General features: G+C 35.0%; 1 protein-coding gene across 5 annotated transcripts in view; it reads left to right on the forward strand.

Moving 5' to 3' along the window:
- LOC127868778 (target of Myb1 membrane trafficking protein-like) overlaps positions 1-13,518 on the forward strand; it is a 46,662-nt gene that overhangs the window by 29,979 nt on the left and 3,165 nt on the right. For 2 of the 5 annotated variants that reach the window (XM_052410845.1, XM_052410847.1), the window contains 5 exons: positions 619-778; positions 1,328-1,427; positions 4,128-4,212; positions 4,575-4,604; positions 11,313-11,418. In XM_052410845.1, the coding sequence (XP_052266805.1) occupies positions 619-778; positions 1,328-1,427; positions 4,128-4,212; positions 4,575-4,604; positions 11,313-11,418 (481 nt within the window). Of the gene's footprint in view, positions 1-618; positions 779-1,327; positions 1,428-4,127; positions 4,213-4,574; positions 4,605-11,312; positions 11,419-12,320; positions 12,340-13,518 lie in introns of all 5 variants that reach the window. The other 3 variants (XM_052410848.1, XM_052410849.1, XM_052410846.1) reach the window with 3 other exon arrangements.

Below are 13,518 nucleotides of genomic sequence, written 5' to 3' on the forward strand. Positions count from 1 at the left end.
ATAATAGAAAAACCTTGTGTAGACATTAGAGATCACAGTTTACATCCAATTTTTATGAAATTTGGTCAGAATTCTAGATGAAATCTGGGTGGGATTGTATTTGGGTCATCTGGGGTAAAAATCTAGGTCAAATAAATAAAAAAACCTTGTGTTGACAATAGAGGTCACAGTTTTCATCCAATATTTATGAACTGTGGTCAGAATGTTTATCTTGATGAAATCTGGATTGGGATTGTATTTGGGTCATCTAGAGTCAGGAACTAGGTCACTAGGTCAAATCATAGAAAAACATTGTGTAGACAATAGAGGTCATAGTTTTCATCTGATCTTAATGAGTCAGGTGAGCGATTCAGGGCCATCATGGCCCTCTTGTTACTTAAAATCTAGGTAAAATCAGTTTTAAAACAGATGTTATGTTAAGGTTTATGCCCTTGAATGTGGTTAATTCAAATGTTAACACTTTTAATATAATGTTAGCTTGCTGCACAGATTTAACACTATGTGAAAAACTTAATATTGAATGTTTTAACTATAGCATATGGTATTATTGGAGTGATTATAACATTTCATTCAGCATAGTAACAGTCTTGTTGTCAACAAGCCCGTATTTGCTTTCAGGTTCGCCGCCCTGACCCCCTGCCAGCCCATCTGCCTGCGCACCAGCCTGCCCACCAGCCTGCCCACCAGCCTACCCCTAATGTGGGTAACCTGATAGACCTTGGGGAAGAAGTCCCAGTAACCAACACAGCAGTGGTGGCAGGCAGGCTGGCTCAGATGAGTATGATATTGAATCATTTGCCAGGATTGGCATTATATCATATTTACTTGTATCTTCCATAACGTGGCATTATTTTATACTGACTTCCTTGACCATTTATGAAGTTGTTATTTGCAACTTGGCATAAAAGCAATTAAATAGCTGTTGTCAAATGTTTTGTTATATCTCTACCCAGGGTCAACTCATAATATACAGACAATTGATTTTGCCGCCTGTATGCTAGCCTGTGTTCATTTGAACAAATAGTTTAAGTTTGTGGATGAATTTATGTTATTGTACTATTTACTACCATAAACTTATGATTGCTCAATTATGCAGAATTGCTTTATACTTTGTGCTGATTTGTTCAATCTTTCATTAACCTTGTAATATTAAGTCATTAGAAAATAAACCACAGTGTCATAAAACATTAAGTTACATTTTTTATGGTGATTTATAGAATTTAGGCTATAGGTGACTGTGACCATAGCCAAAATGAAATCACCACCAACATTAATAGTTAACCTATCAGGGTAGAAGGCAGCTCTCTGAAGTGCTCTTTTGTTGCAGATGTCAATGGTGCTGCCCTGGCCTCTGGTCACAATGATGATGACTTTGATATGTTTGCTCAATCCAGACAGTCATTCGATCAAAATAGAGACAACCTCAGGCATGTACCAGTCACGTTTGCATATTGTTTGTTATAAACATGCACTTCAGCTGTTCATGTCAGTCAAGTATTGTTCATGTTTAGGGGTGTCAATATTCTGGATTATTCCGCAAATCCAGTTTTGAGCCGTCTAGGGTCGATTTTGAGATGAATGTAAATCCAATGAGTTTGTTTCAGGGGTGGTTGATGGGGGGGTGGTGGTAGGGACAAATTCTTTGAGTGGGCTATCATTTGGGAACGAATATTGTTTAAGCCTCGTCGGCATTCTGGACATTTGCGCTCGGTACCGATTTTGCCCGGTCTTTTATTAACTCAAGAACGCTTATGCCTAGGATCATGAAACTTCATAGATACATTGATCATGACTCGCAGATGACCCCTATTGATTTTCAGGTCACTAGGTCAAAGGTCAAGGTCACGGTGACCCGAAATAGTAAAATGGTTTCCGGATGATAACTCAAGAACGCTTATGCCTAGTTTCATGAAACTTGATAGGTAGATTGATCATGACTCGCAGTTGACCCCTATTGATTTTCAGATCACTATATCAAAGGTCAAGGTCACGGTGACCTGAAATAGTAAAATGGTTTCAGGATGATAACTCAAGAACGCTTATGCCTAGGATCATTAAACTTCATAGGTACATTGATCATGACTTGCAGTTGACCCCTATTGATTTTCAGGTCACTATATCAAAGGTCACGGTGACCTGAAATAGTAAAATGGTTTCCGGATGATAACTCAACAGTACTTACGCCTAGGATCATGAAACTTCATAGGTACATTGATCATGACTGGCAGATGACCCCTATTGATTTTCAGGTCACTAGGTCAAAGGTAAAGGTCACAGTGACTTGAAACAGTCAAATGGTTTCCGGATGATAACTCAAGAATGCTTACGCCTAGGATCATGAAACTTCATAGGGACATTGATCATGACTGGCAGATGACCCCTATTGATTTTCAGGTCACTAGGTCAAAGGTCAAGGTCACAGTGACTCGAAAGAGTAAAATGGTTTCCGGATTATAACTCAAGAATGCTTATGCCTAGGATCATAAAACTTCTTAGGTACATTGATCATGACTGGAAGATGACCCCTATTGATTTTCAGGTCACTAGGTCAAAAGTCAAGGTCACAGTGACAAAAAACATAATCACACAATGGCTGCAACTACAACTAACAGCCCATATGGGGGGCATGCATGTTTTACAAACAGCCCTTGTTTAAGTTTTATATAGAAGAAATAACCTTTATTGATAATATTGAAATAAAGGTAAGTAGCCCAAGTTTTTTTGGTAGAGTGATGGAAACAGGAACTCATGGGCACTATGAAAGGTATACCTTATTTGTCCAGAATCCGCATGTATTTGTTACAAATTGTTGTACTAACAGGGTAGAACTTGGTAGTTTTATGATATTTATCAACAAGTTTTATGTAAATCTTATCAAATATGGCCACAACATTTTTCAAAAACATTCATGAAGTTTATATTTTACATGTTTTTTGGGATGTAACTAAAAAGTGCTGAACGGAAAAACCGGGCTCATATATGGCTATAGTAACACTCTAGAGGCCAGATTTATAGTCCGATCTTCATGAAACTCAGTCAGAAGATTCATCACAATAATATCTTGGACAAGTTCAAAAATGATGCCGGTTGGTTGAAAAACATGGCCACCAGGGGGGCGGGGCATTTTTCCTTATATGGCTATAGTAAAACCTTGTTAACACTCTAGGGATCACATTTATTTTCCGATCATCATGAAACTTGGTCAAAAGATTTGTCCCAATAATATCTTGAATGAGTTCGAAAATGGTTTTGGTTGCTTTAAAAACATGGCCACCAGGGGCGGGGCACTTTTCCTTATATGGCTATATATGGCTATAGTAAAACCGTGTTAACACTCTAGAGTCTAGATGCCACATTTATTGTCAAATCTTCATGAAATTTGGTCAGAAGATTTGTGTCAATGATATCTTGGATGAGTTCGAGAATAATTATGTTTGCTTGAAAAACATGGCTTCCAAGGGGCGGGGCATTTTTCCTTATATGGCTAAAGTAAAATCTTGTTAACACTCTAGAGGCCACATTTACTGTCCGATCTTCATGAAACTTGGTCAGAAGATTCATCCCCATAATATCTTTGAAGAGTTCAAAAATGATGCCGGTTGGTTGAAAAACATGGCTGCCAGGGAGCGGGGCATTTTTCCTTATATGGCTATAGTAAAACCTCGTTAACACTCTAGAGGCCACATTTATTTCCCGATCTTCATGAAACTTGGTCAGAAGATTTGTCCCAATAATATCTTGTTATCTCAGGTGAGAGACTTTGGGCCTTTCAGGCCCTCTTGTTTGCATTGTACTCACCAGAATTGGACCTAGAAAGACTATAAAAAAAGAACAATAAGCTAGGGGGATGGGGAAGGGCTCTGCCCTCTATTCCCTTTATCCTGTGGCCTCGGACTCTCGGTATAGTTTTCCGGATTTCAAATTTGGGACAATTGACACCCCTGCATGTTAAAGTCATTAAAAAATAAATATATGGTTTTTGAGTTCAACAATTATTAATTGTCCAATGTTTAACATATCCTCCTGTAAGAGCTAGATTAGGACTGTTAACAATTGTTTTCCTATATGTTGTAGACATGCTCTGGTTATCATGTAAAGGTCCACTGAGTTTACTCCATTCATTGTAGGTCGGGTACCAACTATGTGAATGAAGACCAGTTTGGGGCGGGTATGGGTGTAGGTGCAGCAGTGAACTTGAAGGCTCAGCCATCGGTATGTACCATAGCAAGAGGGCTGTGTTTGTAATTGGAAATGATCATTATCTTGTGTTGCATTAATGCTTGCCAATGTAATTAAATATTTTACGCCTTTCACCTTCATTTTGTCAAGTTTTAAGCTGTTTGATTAAAGGTATAAACTACATGTATGCAGAACAATATATTATTCCCCATTTTAATCTGAATATCTTAACTACTAACCTTGTTAATGTTATGTATGTGTGTATCGCTGTAGATGTTAATAATGAAGTACTTACAAATTGATTAAAACTGTGTAGGAAAAATATATAATTATTGTTAGCCACAAGCCCAAGTGTTACACATTTACTTATGCCTCATTATGTATCTGCTCTACAGGAGGAGGAAATCCTAAAGGTAAATATCTGGGTATTCAGTATGCAGTGTTCATAGTGTAGACCTTGCTTCACACCTCGTCTCTTACACGAGTTTCTACTCAGAAATGTATGATTCAGATACTCAGCAGGAGCCGGTCTTTTAAATCTTAAAAAGACAATGAAGCATCACTTTGGGAAAATGGGGCTTGATGCTTGTATGTAGTGTTGTCCCACATAAGCTTGTGCAAAAGTGCACTTAAACCCCATTTTCCAAGAGCAAGGCTCCAGTTTAAACTGCAATATAATATTAGAAAAAGTTTAATCTCTAAGTACCAATTGTAATGATTTGTTAGTTTTAGTAATTCTAATGAAAATATTGATCATAAATGTCTATAACTTTCATTTGTTGTAAGCTCCTTTATAAGACTGGGCCCTGTGGTGGAGATGTTTTGCAGATAGTGTTTGACATATTCAATAAATAAAACTCCTTTTTCAGTCTCTATTCTTGATTTTCTACAGTTTCCCTTTAATAAGCTGTATGCTTTCTTTATTTATTGTTGACTTTTACTCATTCTTTATAAAATCTAGCATTTTCATTATGAATACTTGATTTACTAACCTGTAGTCTTGTATAATTGGTGTATAATTGGTGTTATTTCTGTTTTTATCCCAGCCGAAAAAAAATTCGGAGGGGATATAGAAATTGGTCCTGTTCGTCCTAGTGCAGTGACCAAGAACCATAACTTAATCTACCTTTTTTTATAATTATCTCCCCTTTTATATAATTTCAAAGTAAATTTTTGTCTGGAGCATAACTCTAAGTCTACTGAAGGGATTTACTTGAAACTTGAAATATAAACAGATGGCAAGTAGGAGAAGTGCAGTGACTAAGAACCATAACTATATCTACCTTAGTTTTTTAATTATCTCCCTTTATTTAATTTCATAGTAAATTTTTGTCCTAAGCATAACTCTAAATCTAATGAAGGGATTTACTTGAAACTTGAAATATAAACAGATGGCAAGTAGGAGATGTGCAGTGACTAAGAACCATAACTCTATTAACCTTAGTTTTTTAAATATCTCCCTTTATTTAATTTCAAAGTAAATTTTTGCCCGGAGCATAACTATATCTACTGAAGGGATTTACATGAAACTAGAAATATAAACAGATTGCAACTAGGAGAAGTGCAGTGAACATGAACCATAACTCTATTGGCCGTCGTTTTTTAATTACCTCACTTTTTTCATTTCCATATATTTTATTCTCTACAATGTAACTCCAACACTATATAACTAATTGATCCTTGAAATATAAATAGATGACACAGGTGCCATGTTTTAAAAATATTATTCTACTCAATTAAAAAAATGTTCTCATACAAGCAAACACATTTCGGCGGGGATTTGGCACTACTGTGACAAGCTCTTGTTTTTGTCCCCTACCGGTTTCAACGGAGGGGACCTATGGTTTGCGCTGTGTCTGTCAGTCAGTCAGTCAGTCACACTTTTCTGGATCCTGCGATGACTTTTAAAGTTCTTAATATTTTTTCATGAAACTTAAAACATGGATAGAGGCCAATATGGGCATTATGCACTTCATTTCATTTTGTTCCTACGTCAACAATTCTGGTTGCTATGGAAATAAATATACTAGAAATACTGCTGAAAATGGGGATTTTCTGGATCCTGCGATAACTTTAAAAGTTCTTAATATTTTTTCATGAAACTTGAAACATGGATAGATGGCAATATGGGCATTATGCACGTCATTTCATTTTGTTCCTACGTCAAAAATTCTGGTTGCTATGGCAACAAATAAAAAAAAAATCTGACAATGGTGGAATTTCTGACAATTGTGGAGCCGGTAGGGGATATTGCTTGGCAATAGTCTTGTTTTAATTTTTTGTTTCTCATACAATACAGAATGATAATATGGAATTTAAGTTGTAATTACTGTGCTTTTTAGAGCATGATTATTGCCTGTGCAAAATTTATTCTTATATGAAAGAATAATTATTAACCAGGTTTTCAACAAAATTGAAATTCCTTGTTATATGATTGGAATATGATGTTGGGAGGGGGGTTGGGCATTGTCAACAAAGTCCATTTGTCTAGCGTTGTTTTTTATGCCCGTGGATGAATGATCGGGGGTACATTGTTTTTGGCCTGTCTGTCTGTCTGTCATTGTATGTGTCACAATCTTTTACCTTGGTCATAATTTTTGCAATATTGAAGATAGCAACTTGATATTTGGCATGCATGTGTATCTCATAGAGCTGCACATTGTGAGTGGTGAAAGGTCAAGGTCATCCTTCAAGGTCAAAGGTAAAAAAAATACAATAAAAATAATTTCAAAGCGGCGCAGTAGGGGGCATTGTGTTTCTGACAAACACATCTCTTGTTCTGATTTGTTTTGATGCGTATTATTTTCATTTATATTATTTACATTATTATTTAACACTTTTAAGGCCCGATTGATTGAGTTGATCCAATACTGATCAAGTTGTAAATGCAGTGAGTTTTATTTGGCTTCATGTTTTACATTGTTTCATTCAATCGTTGCAGGCTACTATAAAGGTTTGGTCTTATTTAAAACTTTCATTTATCTATCATTCTACATGCATAGTTTTACTTATCAGTTATATATATATATATATATGCATTCCATTCACAATGTTCAATGCAATGCACATACATGTTGATAACGCTTTTATTAACTTTGCTGTATGTGTAAAAAAAATAATGTTTGACAACAAAGAATTTTGAAAAAGAAAAGGCATTTTGTCAGTAGAGTTTCTACTGGCAATCATAAGACATTAATATGCCATTAGATTAAGGATTCGTAGCTATTTGATAATATATTTAATGTACCAAGCATAAATTATAATTTTAATTAACATTGTGCTTTGATGTTTACTATTATTAGGCAAAAAAGTAATGTACTTTGCCAATATGAACAGTTTAAGTATCTTTCAAAATTGTCTGTTTTCATGACATTCTGAATTCGGTATAAGGATTTGCACTATAATCAGTCACTACCCCTATCTAATTGAACCTGTATATATGTAGTATCATTTGCCATTAAATGCACTAAGTATCTTAATTATGTGTTACATGGGTTAAGGGTATACTTACTTGTTTAATCCCCTGCCACAAAAAAGTAAGTGGGATTATTGGAATACCCTTTGTCTGTCAATTCATCTGTCAGCCTGTCTGTAACACTTCCTTGTCCGCTTCATATCTTCTGTGTTCTTTGATGTTTTAATGTCCCCCACCACTATAGTGGCGGACATATTGTTTTTGCCCTGTCTGTTGGTTTGTGTGTTTGTTTGTTTGCGTCAACTTTAACATTTGCAATTACTTTTGCAATATTGAAGATAGCAACTTGATATTTGGCATGCATATGTATCTCATGGAGCTGCACTTTTTGAGTGGTGAAAGGTCAAGGTCATCCTTTAAGGTCAAAGGTCAAATATATAGCTTCAAAGCGGTGAAAAAGGGGACATAGTGTTTCTGACAAACACATATCTTGTTTTTCACAAAACTTTATTAAATGTTGAGGGCATTGAGATGATATGGAGAAGAAAAGGTAAAAGGTTTTAGGCCCTTTTTTGTTTCCACTTCCTGCCTTCTGTTCCATTTGAAGGATTTTCATAAAACTTGTCAAACATGTTTTGGTAATTAAGACGATGTCCATCAAGCATCAGTTACGCTGGCTCATGGTTAGGGTCATATTTGCGGGTCAAAGGTTTAAGCCTCCACTTTTGTGCGCGCTCCCAATCTCGCATACCTTTTGAAGGAATCTTTTTATAACTTGCCTTTATATTTTAGGGGCTTTGAGATAAATGTCAGTAAAGATGGCTCAAGGCCTAAGTTGTAAATCAAGGTCAAAGTTTTCAGCCTCCATTCTCGTGTCTGCTTCATATCTTCTATACCCTTTAAAGGATTTGTATGATGCACAAGGCAGAGTCAGTGATGTCTGCTCAAAGTCAAGGTTATAAGTTAAGGTAAAACGTTCCATCCATTTCTATCATTTCTTCTTAACACATAGAAGCTACAATGTGAAGGCCATTGAGACCATGTGTGGGAGTCAGTCACAGCAGCTCAGGGTCAATGTAATATTTCCGGGTCAAGTATTTTTTTGTGTCCAGTGCATATACCATTTCCCTGTTGACAGATTTTCATCAACATTTGCTACGTTTAGGTCATTGGGACATTGCGCAGAAAGTACAAGTCACACTAGCTCAAAATTAAATTCAGCAAAATCTCTGCAGGGTATATAGCTGGCCCTTGAACTGTCATGTTTCAAATAAACACTACTGATATTTGTATTATTTACTTGTCCTATTTAATGACTTTATAATGTCTAAATGTTTGATCGTTTCATATGTAATTTTTTTTATATTAGTAAATACATTCATTGTCTGATTGTATCGTAATTTATTGATGTATTTTAAGTATACAGACTTACAAATGGTTCAAGTTGATATGACTAGGTTAACATGTAACTAATGGTGTATGTAGGATGTAGGACTGTTGTTATACTTATGCAGGTGTATAAATATTTAGTTTGAGGCATTTACAACACAATGTGCTTCATGAGCACGTTCTTTATCTATGTATGAACTTAAGGACCACAACACTATTCAAACTAACTTAGTTTCTATAAACAATGTTAAAACTTGTCAGATATCATAGAACAATATTAAAATTCATCAGCCAACAATGTTAGTTATGTAAAGGCTGGGCTTTTTGTGCTGATTTTTAAAGCCGTTCATGTGTCATATTCCGAATTGCAAAAAGTATCTTTTCTCAAATCCAGTATAAAAATTCCCAATTGATGGTCTGACTTTTCAATGTTATTGAATATTGGTTTTCAATCAAGAAATGAATACTTTTATTGTTGTTTAGAGAATTTTTGTGTGAGGTTTATTTGTTTTATTAATAACTATTCCAATTTTGTCAATAAACAATTATATTTTTAATTGCCAATTAAATGTTCAGTGGCGCTAAAATTTCTTCTTTTTGGTAAGTGTTATATTAACAACAGGAAAAATCTCTGACAGCTATCACAAAACAAAGTTAGAGCTTTAACAAAATGAGAATAAAAAAAAAAAAAGTTAAAAACTGAGCATTAAACATGGCACAGTCATTAAACTGAATCAATAACATACAACAATAATAAAACTGAATAGATATCACAAACCAACATTGGAATAAAATTTTAAGTTTATTACAAGTAGATTGTTAGTTAAACGTTAAAAACCTTGTTTTGTGGTATTGCCATGTTTCTTGATTTGTCAAATGCATTTGCCAAACTTTGCTGTGCAGAAAGCCATTTAATTGGCTGAAGACAAAGTGTATGCCAGCTACAGTCAATCTTGTGGATGCGACCACTTGTATTAAGCGACCTTTGTCTTATGCGACCATTTTGAAATCCCACGGAGCTTTTTCGCTATATAATGATATTGTATTAAGCGACTTTTGTCTTACGCGACCAGCGACCGCTGATTTGTGTGTATTTTGATGTCCGAATCTTGTATTAAGCGACCACTAGGAGGTAAAAGTGGTTAATCTATCGATCTTTCAGGGACAAATCCGTGTTAATTGTTTATCTAAGCCGATAAGATGTACTGTTACACCTCTGCTTTGTTTTCACAACCATTATGATTATGCTTTGTCTCGTTGACCGGTTCTGACCGGTATTGTTGTAGACTGCGTATTAATTTATTGAGTTGAATAATAGGGGAACGTATTGCGCACAGTCTACAGCTTAAATAGTTTACTATGTGGATCGTTAAGAGACAATGCCGATTTTTCTCGAGTATAGATAACAGGTGCAGAAACAATGCACTGTACGCGACAAACATTTCCTAAGAAGTGCGGAAAATAAACTATTAATCGGCAACATCTGTCGAAATCCGTACATTACCAATTTGTAATAATGCTAATTAGTAGATATTTGTAAGCCAATCATATTGTTATATTCTTAATGAATTTTCCAACCAGGTCTGATTGTTTGTTTTCAATTGACGTGTTATGTATCATAATCGAGTTAGATTTCCTTAAGCGTACATGCAGAAATTAAAATGTCAAAACAAAAAGTGTTAACGTTGAACGAGAAAATTCGGGTTTTGGAATTGTCAAAGAGTATAAGTGCACGTAAAATCGCAGACGAGATTGGAGTCGGAAAACCCCAAATTCAGAACATTCTTAAGCGTAAAGCCGAGGTGCTTGAAGACGTGGAAAATAATGTGTCAGGTGAAAAAAAACGCGCAATATAGAAACGGAAAGAGAAATACATGTGATAATATATCATAGCTTTTGGCTTCTGACATTTATTTCTAGTTTTAGCTGTACACATGTATATGTAGACTGTTACACATTTTTAGCAAAATTCTTTGTTCTTAGGAAAAATATTTCCTTGTCTATGTTGTTTTTGCAAATAAATATGTACACACAATTGATTTATAATAAATGATAATTTATAATCAGTGAAAAATAAAACACATTATAAGTAAAATATTGTTTATGTATTGTGTTTATATTCATTTTATTATAAAAGTTAAAATCATTGTGGATAAAAGAGATAATCCTTCATATAGATTAAAATTGAGGGTAAGCATTCTTCCAGAATGGCCTTTTGTGTTCAAAGACCGTTTTATTAAGAGACCACTTTTGATTACTCCCTTGAGTGGTCTCTTAATACAAGATTGACTGTATATCTGTGTACAGGCTATATTGTGTTGGTGTTCAGTTGCAGGATAAGGAGACTGACTATGATGAGATGGAGCAGTGGCTGCAGCAACACGAGGCCGCCACAGGGCAAGGGCGCAGCAAGGAGCAGCCTATTTCTAGCTCAGGTTTGCTTGGGTCTACTTATTAGCCAGGCTCTGGGAAAATAGGGCTTAATGCATGTGCCTTCAGTGTCGTCCCAGATCGCAGTTTGCACAGGCTAATCATGGGGGACACTTAAGGCTTTTATGAAATTTTTGGTTTATACAAAGTCTCTTCTTAATGCAAATCCAGTCTAGGTGGAAAGTGTTGTCCCTGATTAGCCTGTGCAGACTGGTACCACGTTTTGCATTTGCATTAGGCCAGTTTTTCTCTGAGACCAGCACAAATACTCTTAACTCTATTTGAGTCTTGATTTGGCACAATGATTATGAACTTTCTTAAGCTTCAACCAAGTCTTTATAAATATTTAACCAATGGAATTCAAAGCTCAAGTGTTAAAAATGTTCTCGTTTGTCAACATTTTTAGTTGAGACTATTTGTGTAAAATTTAGAATGATTATTTGTGATCATATGACCTGTAAAATAATTAACCAGAGTCAATATCAGCTCAAACATGACACAAATTTAATTTGTCAGCTGCAACTTAGTAGTGAGATTTGAGACTTCAGTTTTTGTTCTAACAAAAACAGCGTAAACAGTTTTCATTGGTTACCCAGTTTAATAAGACTAGTTTTGCTCTGCATTAAAGTACATATTTTATATGAACATGTTATTGTGGGAATGCACCTTTTAACACATCTCATTAAGAAAATAAGATTTGTAGGAAAGTTTACAATTAAAAACGAAATTATTTATGTTGTACCCCAGTGATTGACAACTATATATGGGACATGACTTTAAATATTTTGAAAATGTTAATTGACTCTTAGATTGACCACTTACCTACATTTATAATATACACTGATGATTTAAAGTTCTCTCTTAATGGGCTACATGATTTGTTAGTCATGTTTTTGTATTTAAATAGACAGTGCTTGTGGACAAAGGTAGGAATCTCATTGTATATTTTGCATGTTTTCTAATTGCCTTTTTCAAGCAGTTATGGTCCTGCATTGCATTAAAACTTCTGCAATAAATACAGAAAATGAGAAGCAATTTAAATGGTATGAAAGGTATACACTTGATTTTTGTTTCATAAAAGAGAGAGTTGAGAAGATTTAAAAATTAAACCAAAATGTTTTTGGCAAGTACAAATTTGTCCACAAGTGCTAAAAAAAAAGGTTATTTTTCATGTTCAAATTATTTTTTGCTGCTATCTAATATTTTGCTTGTTATTGTGCTAAATATTTAAACTGTTTGAGCAAATCTTAGCTTTTTTGCACTTTTTGTAGCATTTTGTTAGAAATTTCTTTAGACTTAATTTTAACCTTCAAGTTGGTCTGAAGTTTGTTTGCTAATAAATCCTGATTATGATTGATATTTTAAATCAAGAGTGAAGATTTGATGCTTGCTTGATTGAGAGACATGTAACCACAAAATTGGTTCTTACAAAACAAATGTTCATACTAGGGAAATCATACATTCATTATATAAAATAAAATTGTTCGTGCTTTGTTTCCTTTTTTTACACTTTTGCTAACATACATAATTTGATTTCTGTGATTTGAGGTTAGATTCATTTTCAAATAATATATAATATTTTATTTGAAAATGAATCCTCAAATCACAGAAATCCTATTATGTCTGTAGCAAATTGCTGTAGCAAAATTAACCTTTTTTAACCAGGTTTTCCGAAGGAAAAAACTGGTTATTAGATTGGCGAATGCGGGCGGGCTGGCTGGCTGGCGGGCTGGCTGGCTGGCGGGCTGGCGGAACAAGCTTGTCCGGGCCATAACTATGTCGTTCATTGTCAGATTTTAAAATCATTTGGCACATTTGTTCACCATCATTGGACGGTGTGTCGCGCGAAATAATTACGTCTATATCTCCAAGGTCAAGGTCACACTTTGAGTTCAAAGGTCAAAAATGGCCATAAATGAGCTTGTCCGAGCCATAACTATGTCGTTCATTGTCAGATTTTAAAATCATTTGGCACATTTGTTCACCATCATTGGACGGTGTGTCGCGCGAAATAATTACGTCGATATCTCCAAGGTCAAGGTCACACTTTGAGTTCAAAGGAAAAAATTAGCCATAAATGAGCTTGTCTGGGCTATAACTATGTC

Source organism: Dreissena polymorpha, chromosome 2 (genome assembly GCF_020536995.1).
Source record: "Dreissena polymorpha isolate Duluth1 chromosome 2, UMN_Dpol_1.0, whole genome shotgun sequence".
Classification (NCBI taxonomy): Eukaryota; Metazoa; Mollusca; class Bivalvia; order Myida; family Dreissenidae; genus Dreissena; species Dreissena polymorpha.